Here is a 17,213-nt window from a genome sequence, read left to right as displayed (position 1 = left end):
CTGACAACATAATAATCCAAGCTAAACGACTGTTTTCCGAACAGAGCAAAGCATGGATTGCACAATGGAGATCATCATTACATATGGGAAATCAAATGTATCCACGTCTAATGAAGTACACCGTATAGTACACTATAGTGTATGACTACAAACACCTTGATCGATTGCAATAGAGGTGCCACATTTCCTCAAGAAGCTTTCACAAGACATGATTTGATTTAGACCAAACAGAAGAGTCAAATAAAATAACTTTAAAGAGACACGTCATATGGTTCTGTTATTCATCAAATGTTTTACAGTGTGACAATAGATTTCAATGAGATGACATTTTATTTCACTATACTGTACATATGGACTGGACTGTACATTACAGTTGCTGTATGGCTGTTAAATAGTTCATGCAATGATTTTATACACATCTGACATGGTTCACAATGTGCTGGTCTTGGCAGGAATACACACCAGCTAACTTGGTCCCTTTACCTTTGATGGTGGTATCTCCCTAGCAGTAGGGACAATTAGCACACATTTTAATTCACACTTCAGTATATCGCTTCTCACGAGCAGCTGGCATATCAACGAATAAAGCCTCCATTCCCAGGATCTGTTCTCCCACAAAAATCATTATTAAATATTTGACTTCAACTACCCAGCAAAAACTGGTGTTCCGGCTTTGTACGGAATATTGTATATTAGATACCGTATATAAGATCATTAGAATTTCTGTGACATGAAAAATTCTTAAATACATGTAAGCGAGCAACCACTGTTTACATTGATTGGTATGACGTGTAAACTCAAAAAGCAGCTAACAATTGTGAGATTTCAGTTCCATACAACAGCTTTTCCTGACGTCTTTGTCGCACGATGCTTCAGCGTTCAAACCCCGGAACATTCCCTGGTTCTGTAGTCGCTGCATATCGGAACATTCCCTTTACTCTGCCCTCCGTATCAGTGCGTATCCTCTTGGTGCCGACTTGGGCACTGCCAAGGCACTGTGAGAGCTTGGCTGGATGCTGTGTCCGCAAGAGAGGAGTAAACTTTTATCTGGATCTGGGCCCCCACACAGCAGTGGAAACACTTGACATGGCACTTGGGGACTATTTTTTGACAAGTTTGAAAGGCTGTGTAAGAGTGTTTGAGGACTGGAGAACTTCCAGGGAGTGTGTCCTTCATACCATAAATTCATTACTGCTGTACAAAACAAGCTGCTGCTGCAAATCTGCTGGGTCCATGCCATGGCTACTGCTTTCCCTGGCAAGCCTCTGAGATAAATGCTTGACCCCCCGAAGTTTTTGTTTGCCCTTCTCTGGACTGAAGGTACCACGGCTAGTAAACTGTGGTCTTTCATCAAACATGCCCTCCAGCTCTGCAGTAGGACTGGAGTTTAAACTGTCAGAGCAGGAAGCTTGAGGTGCATTCTTGGAATGTGTGGCCCCGGAGCTTGAGCAACGAGACCTGGAAGTGGAGTGGAACCGGAAGCCGCGACTGGTGTTGGAAATTGGGGAGGGTGATAGCTGAAAGTGTGATGAGGAGGAGAAGGTGGATACACTGGAGCAAGAATCCACCGAATCTAAGGAGTCCGGTTGCCGTCTCAGCGTGCGCTGTCTCGGGCTCTTCACATCAGATCTGCGAGACCAAGGAGAAACAGGACTTCTCTCTGCATGGACGATGCAAAGGGATGAAACATTAGTTTTCCTCTTTTTGATGTATTTTGTCAAACACATACAGCAGAGGTAGGGAACCTATGGCTCGGGAGCCAGGTAGGGCTCTTTTGATGACTGTATCTGGCTCTCAAGCGTTTCTTACCACAATAAAAATGTATTTTTGCTAACATTTTAAAGTAAACATCACAGAAATGACTGTTAAAAATAATCAACAACTTTCTTATGCATTTTAATCCGTCCATTTATTTTCTACTGCAATACGGCCGACCATATCTATCTTTCCTGATGATATTTTCCAGGTCAAACACCAAAACTTGATTATTACTGGGTAATGCGGTAGTCTACCTCGGTCATTGAGATGTCAACATGTAAATGCAAACTTTCCTCCTTTAGTCAAATAGTCACCTAGCTAAAGCTGCAGAACCAAGCCTTCTGGTGAAGATGGCCAAAAGAATGAAATACGTGTACTGAATACGGTTCAAAACCATGCAGCAGCGGAAGTTGCATTAATGGCAGCAAGTATTTGATTTATTATTGAACACTGCGCTGCTCAGGAAAGTGGCGTGTGGTAGTGTGCCTGGTCTACGCAATTAGAGTCCATTATATCTAAAACTGTTGGTCTTACATAAAAATGCACACATTTTATTGCATTCAATGTTTAAAAAAATGTATATGGCTCTCACAGATACACATTTTAAAATATCTGGTCTTCATGGCTCTCTCAGCCAAAAAGGTTCCCGACCCCTGACATACAGAATCATGTCCAGCAGAATGATATACGAGTACAGTAGATCCCGTCTATTCGCGGTTCGGCATGCGGTCTGCCACATACTTCCATGCATTTTCTTACGCTTACCAGGGTCCGGCCCATGGGAGCAGCAGTCTCAGCGGGGAAGCCCAGCCTTCCTTTACCTCTTCCAGGTACATCAGGAAGACACAAAGATGCTCCCAGGCCAACTGTGAGACATAATCCCGCCAGCGTGTCCTAAGTCTGCCCCTGGGCCTCCTTACAGCTGGGTGTGCCCAGAACACCTCACCTCACTGAGGGTCACAGCCTGATGAGGCCATCCATACCACATCGTCTGCGAATAGCAGAGATGAGATCCTAAGACCCACAACTGGATGCCACCGGCACCTTGGCTGCCCATTGGACACCGCAAGGGACACGGTCAAATGTCTTTTCCACAAAGCACATGTAGACCGGTTGGACAATCGCCCATGGAACCTCCAGCAACTTGCGTAGAACTGCTCCAGTGTTCCGTGGCCATGACAAAAACCACATTGCACCCTGCCGAGGTTCGACCAATGGTCATACCCTTTTTTCAAGCACTCTGGATTAGACTTTCCCAGGGAGGCTGAGCAGTGGGACCGCCTTATAGTTGGAACACACCCTCCGGTCACCATTCTTGAAATGGAACACACCCTCCAATCACCATTCTTGAAAAGGGGGACCACCACCTCGGTATGCCAATACCGAGTTACTGTTCAAGACTTCTACGCAATGTTGAAGAGACGGGTCAGCCAAGACAGTCCCTCAGCTTTCACAGCCTTGAGGAATTCATCTGGTTTACCGGGGATGACTAAGACAGAGGTACGGAGGTGGGGGACTATTAGTAAGCTCACACCAGCTCACTGCCTCTCCCCTACGCCAACTCCAGAGAGGTCCAGCCCCTCTCAAGGAGTTTGGTTCCAGAACTCACTGCACCGGACCCTTAGGTTTGCCCCCGCAAGTGGTGGGTCTCCTCGGGGGGAGATCCTGTGTGGTTTTTTCAGACCGGGCCTGGTCGGGCACCACAGATGAAGGTTTGACCAAGATACTTCTTACTTCAAGATATTTCTTTTCTCTGCTTAAATTTCCATTTTTTTTATACAGATGGTCAATATATCTCATATCTTTACCGATATCCATTATACCAATATTGTCCAGCGCTTCATTTCTGATACTGATATACGTACTGTACTCTTACAGTCTCAATCCCTCTTACAATCTCTTACTCTCTAACAAAGAATTACCTTACTCTTACAATCACTCAAACTAATGTCAAGTCATGTAATAAATGAACATACGGCAAAATAAAACAATTCAATATGCAATGTAACCTTTATTTTAAACATTTAGTCTCAATAAAATAGTCCAATAACCTAGTATACTGCAGACAAAAAAGTTAATAAATTAATTACAAATAAATGAAACAATGGTGTAAGTACCACGCTGTCTACGTATGTCTGCATTTGTTCCTCAGTCTGGAAAACCAAAGTCAAATGTGTCTTTTGGGTTCACCAGATATTTATGGGTTCACACATTATTTGGGATTTTTGGCCGGTCCCAGAGGTTCTTGGAATGTAACCCCCTCTAAATCTACTGTACATTATTTACATGTGGGACACGGTGACATACCAGAGAAGTCCGAAATGGTCCCTTCAGCGTCCACATTGAGGTTTTCCGAGCTGTCACCTGTACCAATAGAGGCCTCTGACTCCAGGGTCTCGTCATCCGATGCTCGTGGTTCCAGAGTCAGCATCTCGAAAGTCAACTCCTCTCTATCAGAGCAAACACTCACATTAAAGCGAGCGAGCTCAGCTTGCATCATTAGAAACAACGTGCCAATCAAGTGCAGTGACAGCATTTACTTCTCTTTTTGCAGGTTTTCAATTTGCTCCGTCAACACTCTCTCTTCCTGCTGCATGGCTGCGTGTTGATGCTCAGAGATTTCAGGCAACGTCTCTGCTCGCACATCTCCCTCGTTCTCCTCTTTTACGGCATCTGTCAAAGATGGCAGCCGCGGACTCACAGGAGGTGAAGGCGAGTGGAAGCTAAGTTGCCGAAAGTAACCTTTTCCCTGGAAAACAAACAAACGGCTGTCTTCACACAGACTCCAAATATATTTGATGCATTAGAAGTTGTTGTGTAGCACAGGATCAAGCGCTGTCCTACATACAGTGGTGTGAAAAAGTGTCGGGCCCCTTCTTGATTTCTTATTTTTTTGGTATGTTTGTCAGACTGAAATGTTTCAGATCAAACACATTTAAATATTAGTCAATAACAGCACGACTGATCGCAATGAGTACTTTTTCAAATGAAAGAAAGTAACTGAAATCTAAAGGTTTCTGAGGCTTTGGGACTCCAGCGAAACACAGTGAGAGCCATTATCCATAAATGGCATTGGTGAACTTTCCCAAGAGTGGCTGGCCAACCAAAAATTACCCCAAGAGAACAGTGAGGACTCATCCAAGAGGTCACAAAAGACCCTGCAGCAACATCCAAAGAACCGCAGGCCTCACTTGCCTCATTTAAGGTCAGCGTTCATGAAAAACACTGGGCAGAAATGTTCCAAGATGACTAAACAACATGATTGACTTTGGGAAAATACTCAAAAAAATACAAAAAATACAAAATACAAAAAAATAAGAACATGGGGAACAAACAAACAAAAAGGACAATAGAAGGTAACATGTTTTGACTTTGTTTGAAAATAGTAGTAGGTTGCACCGCGGACGAGTGGTTAGCGCGCACAACTCACAGCTAGGAGACCCTAGTTCAATCCCACCCTCGGCCATCTCTGTGTGGAGTTTGCATGTTCTCCCCGTGCATGCGTGGGTTTTCTCCGGGTACTCCGGTTTCCTCCCACATTCCAAAAACATGCTAGGTTAATTGGCCACTCCAAATTGTCCATAGGTATGAATGTGAGTGTGAATGGTTGTTTGTCTATATGTGCCCTGTGATTGGCTGGCCACCAGTCCAGGGTGTACCCCGCCTCTCGCCCCAAGACAGCTGGGATAGGCTCCAGCACCCCCCGCGACCCTCGTGAGGATAAGCGGTAGAAAATGAATGAATGAAAATAGTCAAGCATTTTCAAGGCCTGTGAGTTCTCAGGTTGCGTATATTTTCATTTAGCTGAGTTTCAAATAACTCAAGTCTTTTAATCACAAATGTTTGCAAGATTAGTTTCCATCTACTACAAATGAATCATTTCAGCGATTTCAATATTCATACTGATTTGAGATCCTGATTTGAGCTCAAGTGTGAGTGCGGGGTAGAAGTGGGCAGGGGAAGGAGGGAGAACTGTGGCCATGTCTGGTTGAAATGCTTCAGCTGTTAATGTAGGTTTATGGATAAAGTTGGTGGAAATTCAGATAGGACAACATATCTTAAAAACAATGGACTTTATGGCCGTCCAAGATTTATCAGGAATCGGAGTGAACAACAGTCACATGATCTTTAGTCTTACCATTGATCTACGAATGAAAGTTAGTCTGCACTTGGCCTTATTCTCAGCAAACTCCAGGGTATTAATATCCTTCAGTCGCAATCTGTACTTGGTCATCTGTTCTCCGATGATAAGTTCCACGCATCTATGGAGAGACATAAACAATACTCCTTAGTCAGACAGGAATAACTGTTCAATACTTCATAGACTTAAGATGAAGCAAGATTAAATACCTGAAATAATTCTACTTATTGTTTACTAACAACATTTGCTTGATACAACTAAAATGGCGTTTTGGCAAGTACAATTTTCTTGCCCTGTTGGCACATTATTTATCTTATTTTAAGCAGTATAGCTCAGATTTTAGTATTTAATTTGCTTGAGATAAGCTAAGTGGTCTAACAAAACAAGAAAATAAATGCATTTCAGTAAAAACAAAAAAATAAAAAAACTGACCCCAACCTTGGATTGGATTGGATTTTTGCAATACAACAGATTAGGCATTAGGGACCACCAGCATATGGCACAAAGCAAGCGATTGAGACACCTGTAAAAATTTTTTTTGATTTTTGACACATAGCTCACTCTCCCTCTGCCTTCCAAATCTAAAATGGATAATTACTCACCGCTAATGAATGAAAATGTCAAATGATTTTCAACTCGTGTCTCCCAGCAACTATGTTGGCATTAGAGGACCACTGGACAAAGTGCAACGCTTCACAAAAGAAACAACGCTTCGAGACACAAACATGGTCCAAAAGTGGTATGTGTACGTATGCTGTACATTTGACCTGTATTATTACCGATAGAAAAAACCTGTTTCGGTCAGTGCGGGGGAATTTGCGGGGTATAGTCATTTGTAAAAATGAAAAGAAAATATATGATTCTTAAATAATATTAGTGACTTGTATTGGCACTTGAGTACAGGAACAGGCTGCGTACGCTGTGGTCTTGCTGATGTCCTGTACACTCTGAAGAGGATCAATGGTGTCTGGGCAGCGCAGGATACAAGGAGCGAAAACAATGGCCAAGGCATTCGCTGACATACGGTTTGTCTCTTCTTGCAAAGCAATCCTAAAAGCATGAATTTAGTGTCAAAATACTCCAACATTAATGACATTTAAAAGCCTAATCAATAGAAAGGATTTTATTGAATTTGATTACATGTAAGTGTTATTACCTGACAAGATGAAATATCAGCCGTTCCAGGGTATTCAGGTGAGTTCTGCTGAGTTGGTCAACAACGGAATACACCCCTCTGATCATTTCTTTTCTATCCTGCAAAGCTAAGGAGGCAGAACCACATGTGTATTCTCAGATGCTCACAGTAATACGACTAGTAGCGAGACTGTCCAGCGGGAGGGCACGTACCCATAGCACGTATAAACTCCTCATACAACTCAAACGTCATCAGAGGACTCGGCAGGTCTCGCAGCCACTGCTTTAACACACTAGCAATCACATGGATGTTGTAGTCATCCAGATTCATGCTGTCCACATCTACAACACCACAGAGACGAATGAACAATCTGGAACACCCCCCCCCCCCCATCATATCTACTGTAACCCCAAGTTACCTGTGTCAAGCCCGTGCTTGAGTTCTTTAATTTTATTGGTGGAGCCTGATTTGCGATAAATTCCCTCAGTGTAGAGGCCGTGCATCTCGATGTAGTTGATAAGCTTCTCCACCACCAGGGGCACTGTTCGCTCATCATTTGTAAGACGGGACACTTCAACACCAAATTGTCTCGGTGACAGCTCTGGGTCAAACTGCTCAAACACATAAAAGCACCGGCCTTGGAGAAATGTCATGATTATAGTCCTCCCTGCCCCACGCCCCCCCATGGGTGTTTGAGATGCCATGAACGCGTGTACAATGTGTACAAATGCAGATAGAGTATACCAATGCAGTACAAAAACCATACTGTAATGGTAGTATGCTTTATCATGAAAAGCCAAAAAGTATTATATTCAAGAGTGTTAAAACCAACGTAGTAGCTCACACAAAGTACCATGCATACAGTAACACAATTAAACTTATGGGACTTTAAGACACCAAGCGTGTGTACCGTGTTGACCGGCTCACCTTTTTACTGCATTTGGTGGTCGTCTTTTGGCAGCACTTTCTGTGGCAAGCATACCGGCATACTGGGTAAACACAGCAAGAAAAACCAAACACATCATTCCAGTTGTCCACAAAGAGGCAGCGTCTGCTCATTTTCCACTTTAGTCAAGCAAAAAAGTACTAAAACACTATTGGCGAGCATGAGGAGAATATCCTGAGCGAAGAAAGGAGAAATTGTAAGGAGCAAATTCTGGAGTCACTGAGCCACAGACCCCATGAGTCCAGTTGAAGACAATCTGATTAGGAATGGCAGGGTGTGTGTTAGAGCAAGTTCGTGGGAGTTTATTTCCGAAGCATAAGGGTATTGTTTGTGCAATTACACTATTCTACCAACATAAGCACCGTGATGTTGATAATATACTGTAGTAATAGAAGTGGGAGCAAGTCTCAAGTGTCCTGTCAATCTCAAGTAAAGACATGCAAGTCTTTGGACTCAAGTCTTGAGTTGAATCTCAGGTCTCAGGTCAAGACTCGACAGTCATTGGCTTGAATTGTTCGAGTCCTGACAAGACAAAATCACTGTTTAGTGTCTCCCAGAGTGCTTTTAGTGCACGATGGTAATGGTAATGGTTTTATTTCATTTGAACATGCATCAGATTCCAATTGAGTGCATCCCATAATCAGTTCCCAGTTCCACATGTCCAAAAGGAGTAGGAAGAAGCAAAGCTTATTAAATCCTACCCCTCCATCTGGTACTTTTACAATCAGTAACTGTTACATTTGTTCACTTCCTGCTTTCATAATATAGTTTGGTTTTTTATTTTTTTTTTTTTGTCCCGTACCGAAGTACTCGGTGATATGAGCATCCAATGCCATAATGGGTACCATAGTGCGTGTCAATATAGTGATATATATAGCACATCATGACTGGTTCAAGACTCTTCATCCTTGGATTTAGCAAACATCAACTGCTTGTATTGTTTCTTGAATTGGCTCATCGTTGTGCATTGTTTGATTTCCTTACTCAATCCATTCCATAGTTTGATTCCACATACTGAAATGCTATGGCTAGCATAACGTAGTCCTAGCATAGAAGTGTTTCAAATGTACTTCTTCCCTGACATCATATTTCTCCTCTCTTGTAGAGAAGTATTGGATGACATTTTTAGCTAATTGGTTGTTTTTAGCCTTATGCATTATTTTAGCTGTTTGAAGATGAACTATATCAGCAAGTTGAAGTATTTGTCATTTTACAAATAAGGAGTTAGTATGTTCTCTGTAGGCGGCATTATGAATTATCCTTACTGCCCTTTTTTGCAGTACATTTAGCGAGTGAAGATTGCTTTTATAGTTATTAGCCCATATTTCCACACAATATATGGTATGAGATATGGTAGAACCAGAGATAGAACCACGATAACAAGGATCTGCATACATTTGAAAGATCACGGGTACGGGTACAAGCTGTTAGCCGTACAAGCTGAGTGGGACCAATAACGGTGGAGTGGGCGTGCCCAGAGGTGGGCCGTGGGGGGAATTAACAGACCATTTTGGAAGAATAGGTGTAGATTCTAGGTGCTCGACAGCTTTCTGTGCAGGTTATCCACAACTCAATACAAAGGGCAGGAGGTTAGCATAATAGGTCCCCTTTAAATAAGCTCTGCTTCTTCCTACTCGTTTTCGGACATGTGGAAATGTGAATTGAAACATGAAGTATTCCGATATAACCTGGATGCATGTTCAAAATAAATGAAATCTTACTATACCTTACCATTCCACACAAAATGCCATTTTAACAATACAACATTTATTTATTTATCTATTGAATTTGACAAAGGCTGCACAGCCAACGAGTGGTGAGCACGCAGGCAGACCTCTCACAGCTAGGAGACCCGAGTTCAATTCCACCCTTGGCCATCTCTGTGTGGAGTTTGCATGTTCTCCCCGTGCATGCGTGGGTTTTCTTCGGGTACTCCACTTTCCTCCCACATTCCAAAAACATGCTAGGTTAATTCAAAACTCCAAATTGTCCATAGGTATGAATGTGAATGGTTGTTTGACCCTTGTGAGGATAAGCGGTAGAAAATGAATGGATTTGACAAATATAATGAAGGCATTTTGAATTCTATATTTTATATTATATATATATATATATTTTATATTATATTATATATATATATTATATTATATATATATATATATATATATATATATAGACCCGACTTAATTCATTACTTATTCACTTATCACACATCACTTATTCAGGATTCAGTGCACAGAAACGTAATGTACACATTTGTTGCTCGTTCTGAAAACCTGACTGGACATTAACAGACGCATTCAGTCAGGCAGATTCAAAGGGAAATAGGTTGTCTTGCTGGAAATTACATAATTACCATCACATGAGTTGAATGCTTAGAATGAACACATTTGAACAACATATTCATCCCAACCAGAATGGACTACTGCAACAGTATTCTCTACGGTACACCGTCCAAAATACTCAACAAACTACAATATATTCACAACCTCCTCACCTCCACTCGCTCCCGTGAACACATTACCCCTGTCCTCCAAAACCTCCACTGGCTTCCTGTTCCCCAACGCATTCACTTCAAAGTTCTTCTCATCACCTACAAAGCCCTCCACGATCTGACCCCCCCATATCTCACAGACCTGCTCCATCCACACAATCCCCCGCGTCCCCTTCGCTCCTCAGACTCCAACCTCCTGGCACTCCCCTGTAAGACCAAGCTCCGAACCTGGGGAGACAGAGCCTTCTCCATCGCTGCCCCCACCCTCTGGAACTCTTTGCCCCATTCACTCCGTGCTTGCCCTGACCTTGCCAGTTTAAAAAAACAACCAAAAACCCACCTCTTTAAATCTGTTTTTAATGTCTAACTTTTTATACCTGACTGCTGTGCCCCGCCCCTCCCCGCTTTTACTCATCTTTTAACTGCGTATTAACCAATCAATGTTGTATTTTAACTTATCTTTTACTCTGTTTACTTGCTCTATTTAACTCCATTCTTCTGTAAAGTGTCTTTGAGTATTTTGAAAAGCGCTATACAAATAAAATGTATTATTATTATATTGAAAATCTCAAGTACTTCCAAGTCATCAGACTGAAGTCCAATTCAAGTCATTGATGTCAAAGTCAAGTCAAACCAAAATTGTAACTCCAGTCTGACTCAAGTCCAAGTATCATGACTCGAGTTCACAGCTCTGTTAAGTAGCCTACAATGCAGTGTACACCGTAGCTCTGGCGGTCATCATCCAATCATGCTTGATTGACATTTAAATTCAAGAACTAGGAGCAACAAAAGAGCTTTTCTCAGGATGTGGATAAACTTACATTTGCAAACACTGGCACGGTCCATCATCCATATGAGTGATGAGCAGTATTCACAGTATGTGGGGATGCTGTACTGAGTGGATTTGAAGATGTGGCCGTTATGTTCCTCCACCTGCAGATGGCAGTGGAGTACATGTTTTACTCGGGTTTAAAACTTCATAACAATACACAATATAGACAAAAAGTACTTAGCCACACCCAAGGTTAGGCTAAACTTCTTAGTTTAATGTTCCTTTGAACAAACTTGGAAAATTACACCAGTGAGACACTCCATGTTTCTTATACATACATAGGATCCCCGCTAATGATAAGTTGTTAAGTTGTACTGCGTGTAAATGAGATGCAGATTTACCAATGTAGGGCAAAATCAGATGGATTTTCTACCAATACAATACCAATGGCCGCATTTTTCACACACATAAAACATTTTCAATTAAAAAACAGTGAATTTGTGGAGTTGCTAAAGCTGGATTGCAAATACGCAGGGACCCTGTCATTGAAGTGTAGTAGGTCACTACTCAATGTTTTAGGATAAGCATCATAAAACGATGATAAGAAAGAAGAGACTTACAATGTCTGCATCTTTCTTCCTTCGCTTTTTGTGTTCAGGTTTAGATTGCTGTATGAAAAAGACAAAGAAATGAAGCTTCCATCCTATATACTCAGAAGGGTGATATTTAACCAATAAATATTTCAAAATCCTTGTAATTATGATAAGTTAGTGTTGGCATTACCTTACTGAGCGTGCTATCCAAAGGTTTATACTCAGTCATGAACTCATCCAAGAAGACCTTGAACGTGTTAACCCAAACTTTGACAGGAGACTCGCTCCAGTCCCTCTGCTCCTGTCGCATGGTCTTCTCCAGGATTTGCTCAAACAGAGCATAAAGGTCTTTGTAGCGGATGCTCTTACCATCATCCATCTGCAAGAAGGACAACATTTAGAGAATCATCATGTCGGCCCAAGATGATAAATCGTGTTTGAAATTCCATAACACTCCATACTGCCAGAGCCGTGGAATAGGAGTTGAAGATGTTCAAACGAAATTCCTTCAAAGCTTTTTTGAATACAACGTCCACCATGGTGTCCTTTTTGCTGTCTTCTGTGTCCAAATCACTGATCTGCACAAAGACAAAACTTAAATTTGACACTTGAATGTGAAACAAACAAGACGCTTTGAGAATCCTTACCTTCTTCATGAGGAAGTCATTCATGCTCCTGTAGTCATTGGTGCAGGTGAGGATCTGCAGAGCGTCACTTTGCCACTGGGTGGATTCCACGGCCACACTGCTGATCTTCACACTGCGCCTTCGCTTCACCTTGGGAGATAGTTCCTTGTTCTCCTTGAAGTCTCTGTACCCATGCTCCAACATCAGATCTGGACTACAGCGAGGCGACATGTTTTCTTGACCTGTTCAGCCCAGGAGAATCTCTGTCAGTGATATGTGGCATGCTTATATTTTCTTTAGGAAGCGTAAAACATAAGACATCATCCAAGTGTCCAACAACTCCAGATGTGGATGACCTTCTCTCAGCAATGGCCCTGTTTCCCCATCCTCGCCATCCAAGGAATCTGCCACACAAATCAGCTTCTCTCTGGAGGTTTTCTTCTCACTATGCTTGGTCTTGCCCCAGAATCGCATCTTCCCACGAACTCTGTTAAGAAGTGATTGACATTTAACATTTGGTTTAAATGACTTTATCGATGGATTTGTCGCTTTCAGTAAAATTGAGACACACCTTCCATCCTGCGAGTTCTTGCGCAAGGAGTCCACTTTTCCCAAATCTCCTGATAACATGACTTTGTGCAGATTCTTTTTTTCCTCTGAGCCTGTGGGCTGAAAAAACAATGTGCAAGAACTATTAAAATGATTTGGCCATCTGCCTGAAAGACTTCTGTGTGGTCTATACCACGGCTCGTCAGTAGATGGCAGCATTAGAGTACGCTTTAATGCTGTACTTGTTGCATCATGCATTATACTGTACCTCCTAATACAGTCCACTAAACAATTTAGTGACAAAAGCGTAACTGCTGACAGAGAGAATGATGTTAGTGATAAAGAAGAGTCATCACAAGTTACAAAAATCTGAAGGGTGTGACATCTAGAGCTCATACTTAAAAGAGGAAACCCAGACATGCAAATATTGTTATGTTAGAAAAGTGGTTTAGCAGAAGGTTTGTGAAAACACATTTCAGAAATTGCAAGACAGTTTGTACATCATTGCACATTTTGGGGGGGCATTTCAAAATGTGTCTTCCACTGAGTCAGTTGACTAAAACAGATGTAGAAGCTCAGTAAAATAAAGAGAGGTCTCTACGTTGTTGGGGTTAGAAGAAGACAAACAGATGTGGAAAAAAATGTAGAGGGCCAGGATTGGCATCAATGGCGCCAATGGTTACCATGTCCGAGTCACTGAAACAGGAGCCTCCTAAGCCTTCCTCTGTGGAGCTCTGCTTGGAGAGGGCTACAGGGGAATGTTGGGGGCTGGTGCCATCATAATCATCCTCATCTGAATCGCCCCCAACAGAATGGATGGGGGCGTGGGTGAGGAAGTTGGAGCGAGTCCGTGACATTCGGGCTTTCTTTTTTTGGCCTGCTCTGCCAACCTGGAGTTTACCAGAAGTGATAGTCATGTTTGAATGGTAAATTCCTCGGTTTCTGTCATAGTCTTCTTTTTCCTAGTTGAGATGCAGCACTTGCTACTAGTATGCTACCAAAATGCATTTAGGCAATCATTCATTCATGTATTCATTGAAGACAATTTAAAGGGGACCTATTATGCTCCTATGGAGCAGCTACACACGATATCCCACACAGAAACCTTTCGAGATCTTCCAGACTCTGTTCCAATTCAAATCCAACTGTATTTCCTTGGATTTCCAAAACGGTCTGCTGTCTGTAATTTGTTTCACCCACGGCTCGCGTCCGGGCACACCCACTCAACTGTGATTGGTCACACTCCAAAGCTTTGCAGACGACTTCCAGACTATGGCCTAAACCCCCTTTCTAACTTTCTCAGTGTAGGAATTGATAATAAATGAATAAACGAGATTAGGAGCTCATGAGATACCAGGAGCTCCTAATCTCGCGTTTACCAACTGCAGACAATCTTGACATTGGTAGTAAAAATGTGGTCGTTATACACTTTTTGCAGGACGACCTGTGTTAAAATAACTCTTGTAGACCTACTGAAAACTGTGATGTAGTCCTCCAGCTGTAGACTGTGGTTCTCCCCACTCCTGTGTGTCTGAAATGAATGCACCTTTCGTGGTGAAAGGGCACTACTTCTGTCTTCAGCAACAATTTTGCGGCTATTTCACGTTCATGTTTACGAAAACAATCCCCTGTGAAATGCCGTTGACAGATGACTACATTTTCCTCTTGCTGGGAATCACCAACTCCAGCCACTTTTGCCTGCGCTTGTCTCAAACAAAGATATCCATCGCAGCTGTAAACAGAGCCAAGCAGAGCTGCTAGAGGGTGCATGCCCATATAAGAAAGAAAAACCTCTGAAACGTGTTACAAACACTTCTCTGATGGTTCAGAGGGCTCACTTCCAAGTGCACAAACCTCATTATCTGAAACTTTGGCATGGTTTAACACCAGAATACAACATTCTAACTGCATTTATAGGTCAGAAAAGTGGAAAAGCATAATAGGTCCCTTTTAATAAGAAGTACATGCTACACTGAGAATCTTAAAAAGATGCTTACATCTCGTGTTTTTGCCCCTTTAGGCAGCCTGGAGACATATATGGGTCCCGCTGTAGGAATGGCTTGAGGCGTCTCTTTGGTGACAGCAACATTGTCAAATCTGAAGTACAAATAGTGGAAAACAAGGAATTACAATTAGGGACGTCTTTTACTTCATTTTTAATGAAATGAAAGTTTTCAAATTTATTCATCGTGATTATTAAGACTTGCCTATAACTCTGGTTAATACTGTCAGCTTTCACCCAATGAAAGCAGTTCAACGTGTCAATACTCACTTGGCAAATGTGACTTTGTCCTTGGGAGAGAAGAAGATGTTTCCTGGCTTGCCTGAGAGACTAACTGTGGATCCCTGACTACGCTGCACCTTCTTGGGGGCAGATCTCACTCTGGTTGCTCCATCTTTTGACTCAAGGGTGAGTTTGGGCGCCCAGCCTTCAGGAACAGGTTTGGTCTCCTTGCGCCTTTCTATGGAGGCAGAAGCAGGTGGAAGAGGCACCTGGGTATTAGGGGCACTGCTGTGGATGCCCCCCTCTTGTGGGGAGTGTACCAGTGGGACTGATGAGTCAGACTGGGTTCTGCTATGAGGAACGAGGCCTGATGTTTTCTCAATGAGCAGAGAGCTGGGTCTGGGTGGTCTACTGGAGGCGGCAGATCCACAGACATCTTGTTCTCCCTGTCGGCTCTGATGTATCTTCTGCAAAGCCTCTCCCCTATGTTTCTCAAACATATCTTTCTCATACTGAGCAAAGAAAAGGCGCTGACGCTCCAGTGCTTCTTTCTGTTGTCTTATCTGCTCCATCATCTCCCTCTCATTCTGTTGCTGCTGATTACGCTGCCTCTCCTTCTTCTCCTCATTCAGTCGCACCAGCTTCTCCAAGACCACTTGGTCAGCGGAAGGGGAGACAGCGGCAATGGAAGCTGGAGCTTGTCTCAACTCCCGAATCTGAGATGCAGAGTCATGAACCTCAACCAGCTCCCTCTGCTCTTGGCCTAATGGGGTTTCTTTCTGCATACTGATGACGACCACCACTGGGCGACGTGTCGAGTCATGCCGTTCTTTAAGAGGTTTGATTGTGGTCGTAGAGACTATTTCTGTTTTTTGTACTGGCTCCCCAGCCACAGGACAGGGAGCACCTGGGCTGCTATCACAAGAAGGGACGTAAAAGGTCGGGAGGTAGTTCTCGAGTTTGGGCGGATGTGTGGAAGAGAGTGCCGGCTCTGCTTGTACCTGGTAATGGCTGCCAAGGTGACCAGCAGCATCTGAGGTCTGCACCCTGTGCAGTTCCTCTGTCGTTGGGCTTATGCAGAGAGCATCTGTTCTCGACTCTGATAGTGCTGCTACTGAACCGATGGGGGAGCACAAGTCCTCACTGTCCGTCACCTCCTCTGTAGCTTTGGGAGCATCCTCAATACTTAAAAGCTCAAAGCTGCCTCTGGAGCTCTGGCTGTCGGGTGTGCCCTGTGGTGAACACAGAGGTGGAGTGGTGGAGGTGACCAGGTCAAAGGACGAGCACCTTTCTTCAAAGGGGGGAGAGCTCCCACCACAGGTCGCACGGACTTTGAGGAGCTCCAGGCTGAATTTGGCTTGTTCGAGCTCTCGCATCCGCCGGCTCTCTCTCTTGGCCCGAGTGGCTTTCTGGCTGAGTTCATCTGCAGCTCTTATCTTCTCTCGCACCACCACCGAAGAGGTGGCAACAGAAGGAGGTGCCTCTGAGTTGGCATGTTCGTCTTCTTCCTTGAACTCTCCATCCGTGTTGCTACGAATACCGAGCATACTTTCCCGTTCTTCATAGGAGGGATCCTCACAGGGGCTGAGGTCCAAAGCTGCCACTCTCTCAGGGGCGGCGTCCTCTGGCAAAAAGCTAATCTGTCCGTTGTGTTGCCGAAGCAGCTTCTCCTGTTTCTCTTCCCCTTCCCTCCACTTCTGTTCCCTCAATTCTCTGAAACTGTTGATTGAAACACATTTGTACACATTTCAGCTCATAAAAATCTAGAGTCAAATACCAGTTTGCACTCGGTCAGGGTATTCAACCTTAAATGTTTTCACTACTGTCTGTCCTGTAGGCCAGTAAAGGTACAGAGATCAATTGATTGTCGAGCTGCTTTGACTTGCTTGCCCAAGGCATTGTTCATACTGAGATCGGTCCGTTTGCATATTGGACAATGATCAAGTACTCAAGACCATTACCAAAAAATCTGCTT

At 43.3% G+C, this 17,213-nt stretch overlaps 1 protein-coding gene across 8 annotated transcripts in view; it reads right to left on the bottom strand.

Moving 5' to 3' along the window:
• Positions 1-247: 247 nt before the first annotated feature.
• Positions 248-17,213, bottom strand: part of myo9aa (myosin IXAa) — a 119,827-nt gene continuing 102,861 nt past the window's right edge. For 6 of the 8 annotated variants that reach the window (XM_058078935.1, XM_058078936.1, XM_058078938.1 and 3 more), the window contains 19 exons: positions 15,287-16,957; positions 15,012-15,111; positions 13,698-13,904; positions 13,037-13,134; positions 12,822-12,952; positions 12,487-12,707; positions 12,301-12,417; positions 12,030-12,218; positions 11,867-11,914; positions 11,296-11,407; positions 7,962-8,023; positions 7,453-7,645; positions 7,247-7,375; positions 7,056-7,161; positions 6,818-6,949; positions 5,897-6,020; positions 4,299-4,507; positions 4,066-4,208; positions 248-1,660 (listed from right to left, as the gene is read on the bottom strand). In XM_058078935.1, coding sequence (XP_057934918.1) covers positions 1,173-1,660; positions 4,066-4,208; positions 4,299-4,507; positions 5,897-6,020; positions 6,818-6,949; positions 7,056-7,161; positions 7,247-7,375; positions 7,453-7,645; positions 7,962-8,023; positions 11,296-11,407; positions 11,867-11,914; positions 12,030-12,218; positions 12,301-12,417; positions 12,487-12,707; positions 12,822-12,952; positions 13,037-13,134; positions 13,698-13,904; positions 15,012-15,111; positions 15,287-16,957 — 4,480 coding nt within the window. In that variant the 3' untranslated portion in view covers positions 248-1,172. Of the gene's footprint in view, positions 1,661-4,065; positions 4,209-4,298; positions 4,508-5,896; positions 6,021-6,817; positions 6,950-7,055; positions 7,162-7,246; positions 7,376-7,452; positions 7,646-7,961; positions 8,024-11,295; positions 11,408-11,866; positions 11,915-12,029; positions 12,219-12,300; positions 12,418-12,486; positions 12,708-12,821; positions 12,953-13,036; positions 13,135-13,697; positions 13,905-15,011; positions 15,112-15,286; positions 16,958-17,213 lie in introns of those variants that run through there. The other 2 variants (XM_058078940.1, XR_009130882.1) reach the window with 2 other exon arrangements.

Source organism: Doryrhamphus excisus, chromosome 1 (genome assembly GCF_030265055.1).
Source record: "Doryrhamphus excisus isolate RoL2022-K1 chromosome 1, RoL_Dexc_1.0, whole genome shotgun sequence".
In the NCBI taxonomy this organism is placed as follows: Eukaryota; Metazoa; Chordata; class Actinopteri; order Syngnathiformes; family Syngnathidae; genus Doryrhamphus; species Doryrhamphus excisus.
This window is presented reverse-complemented; position numbering and strand designations above follow the sequence as displayed.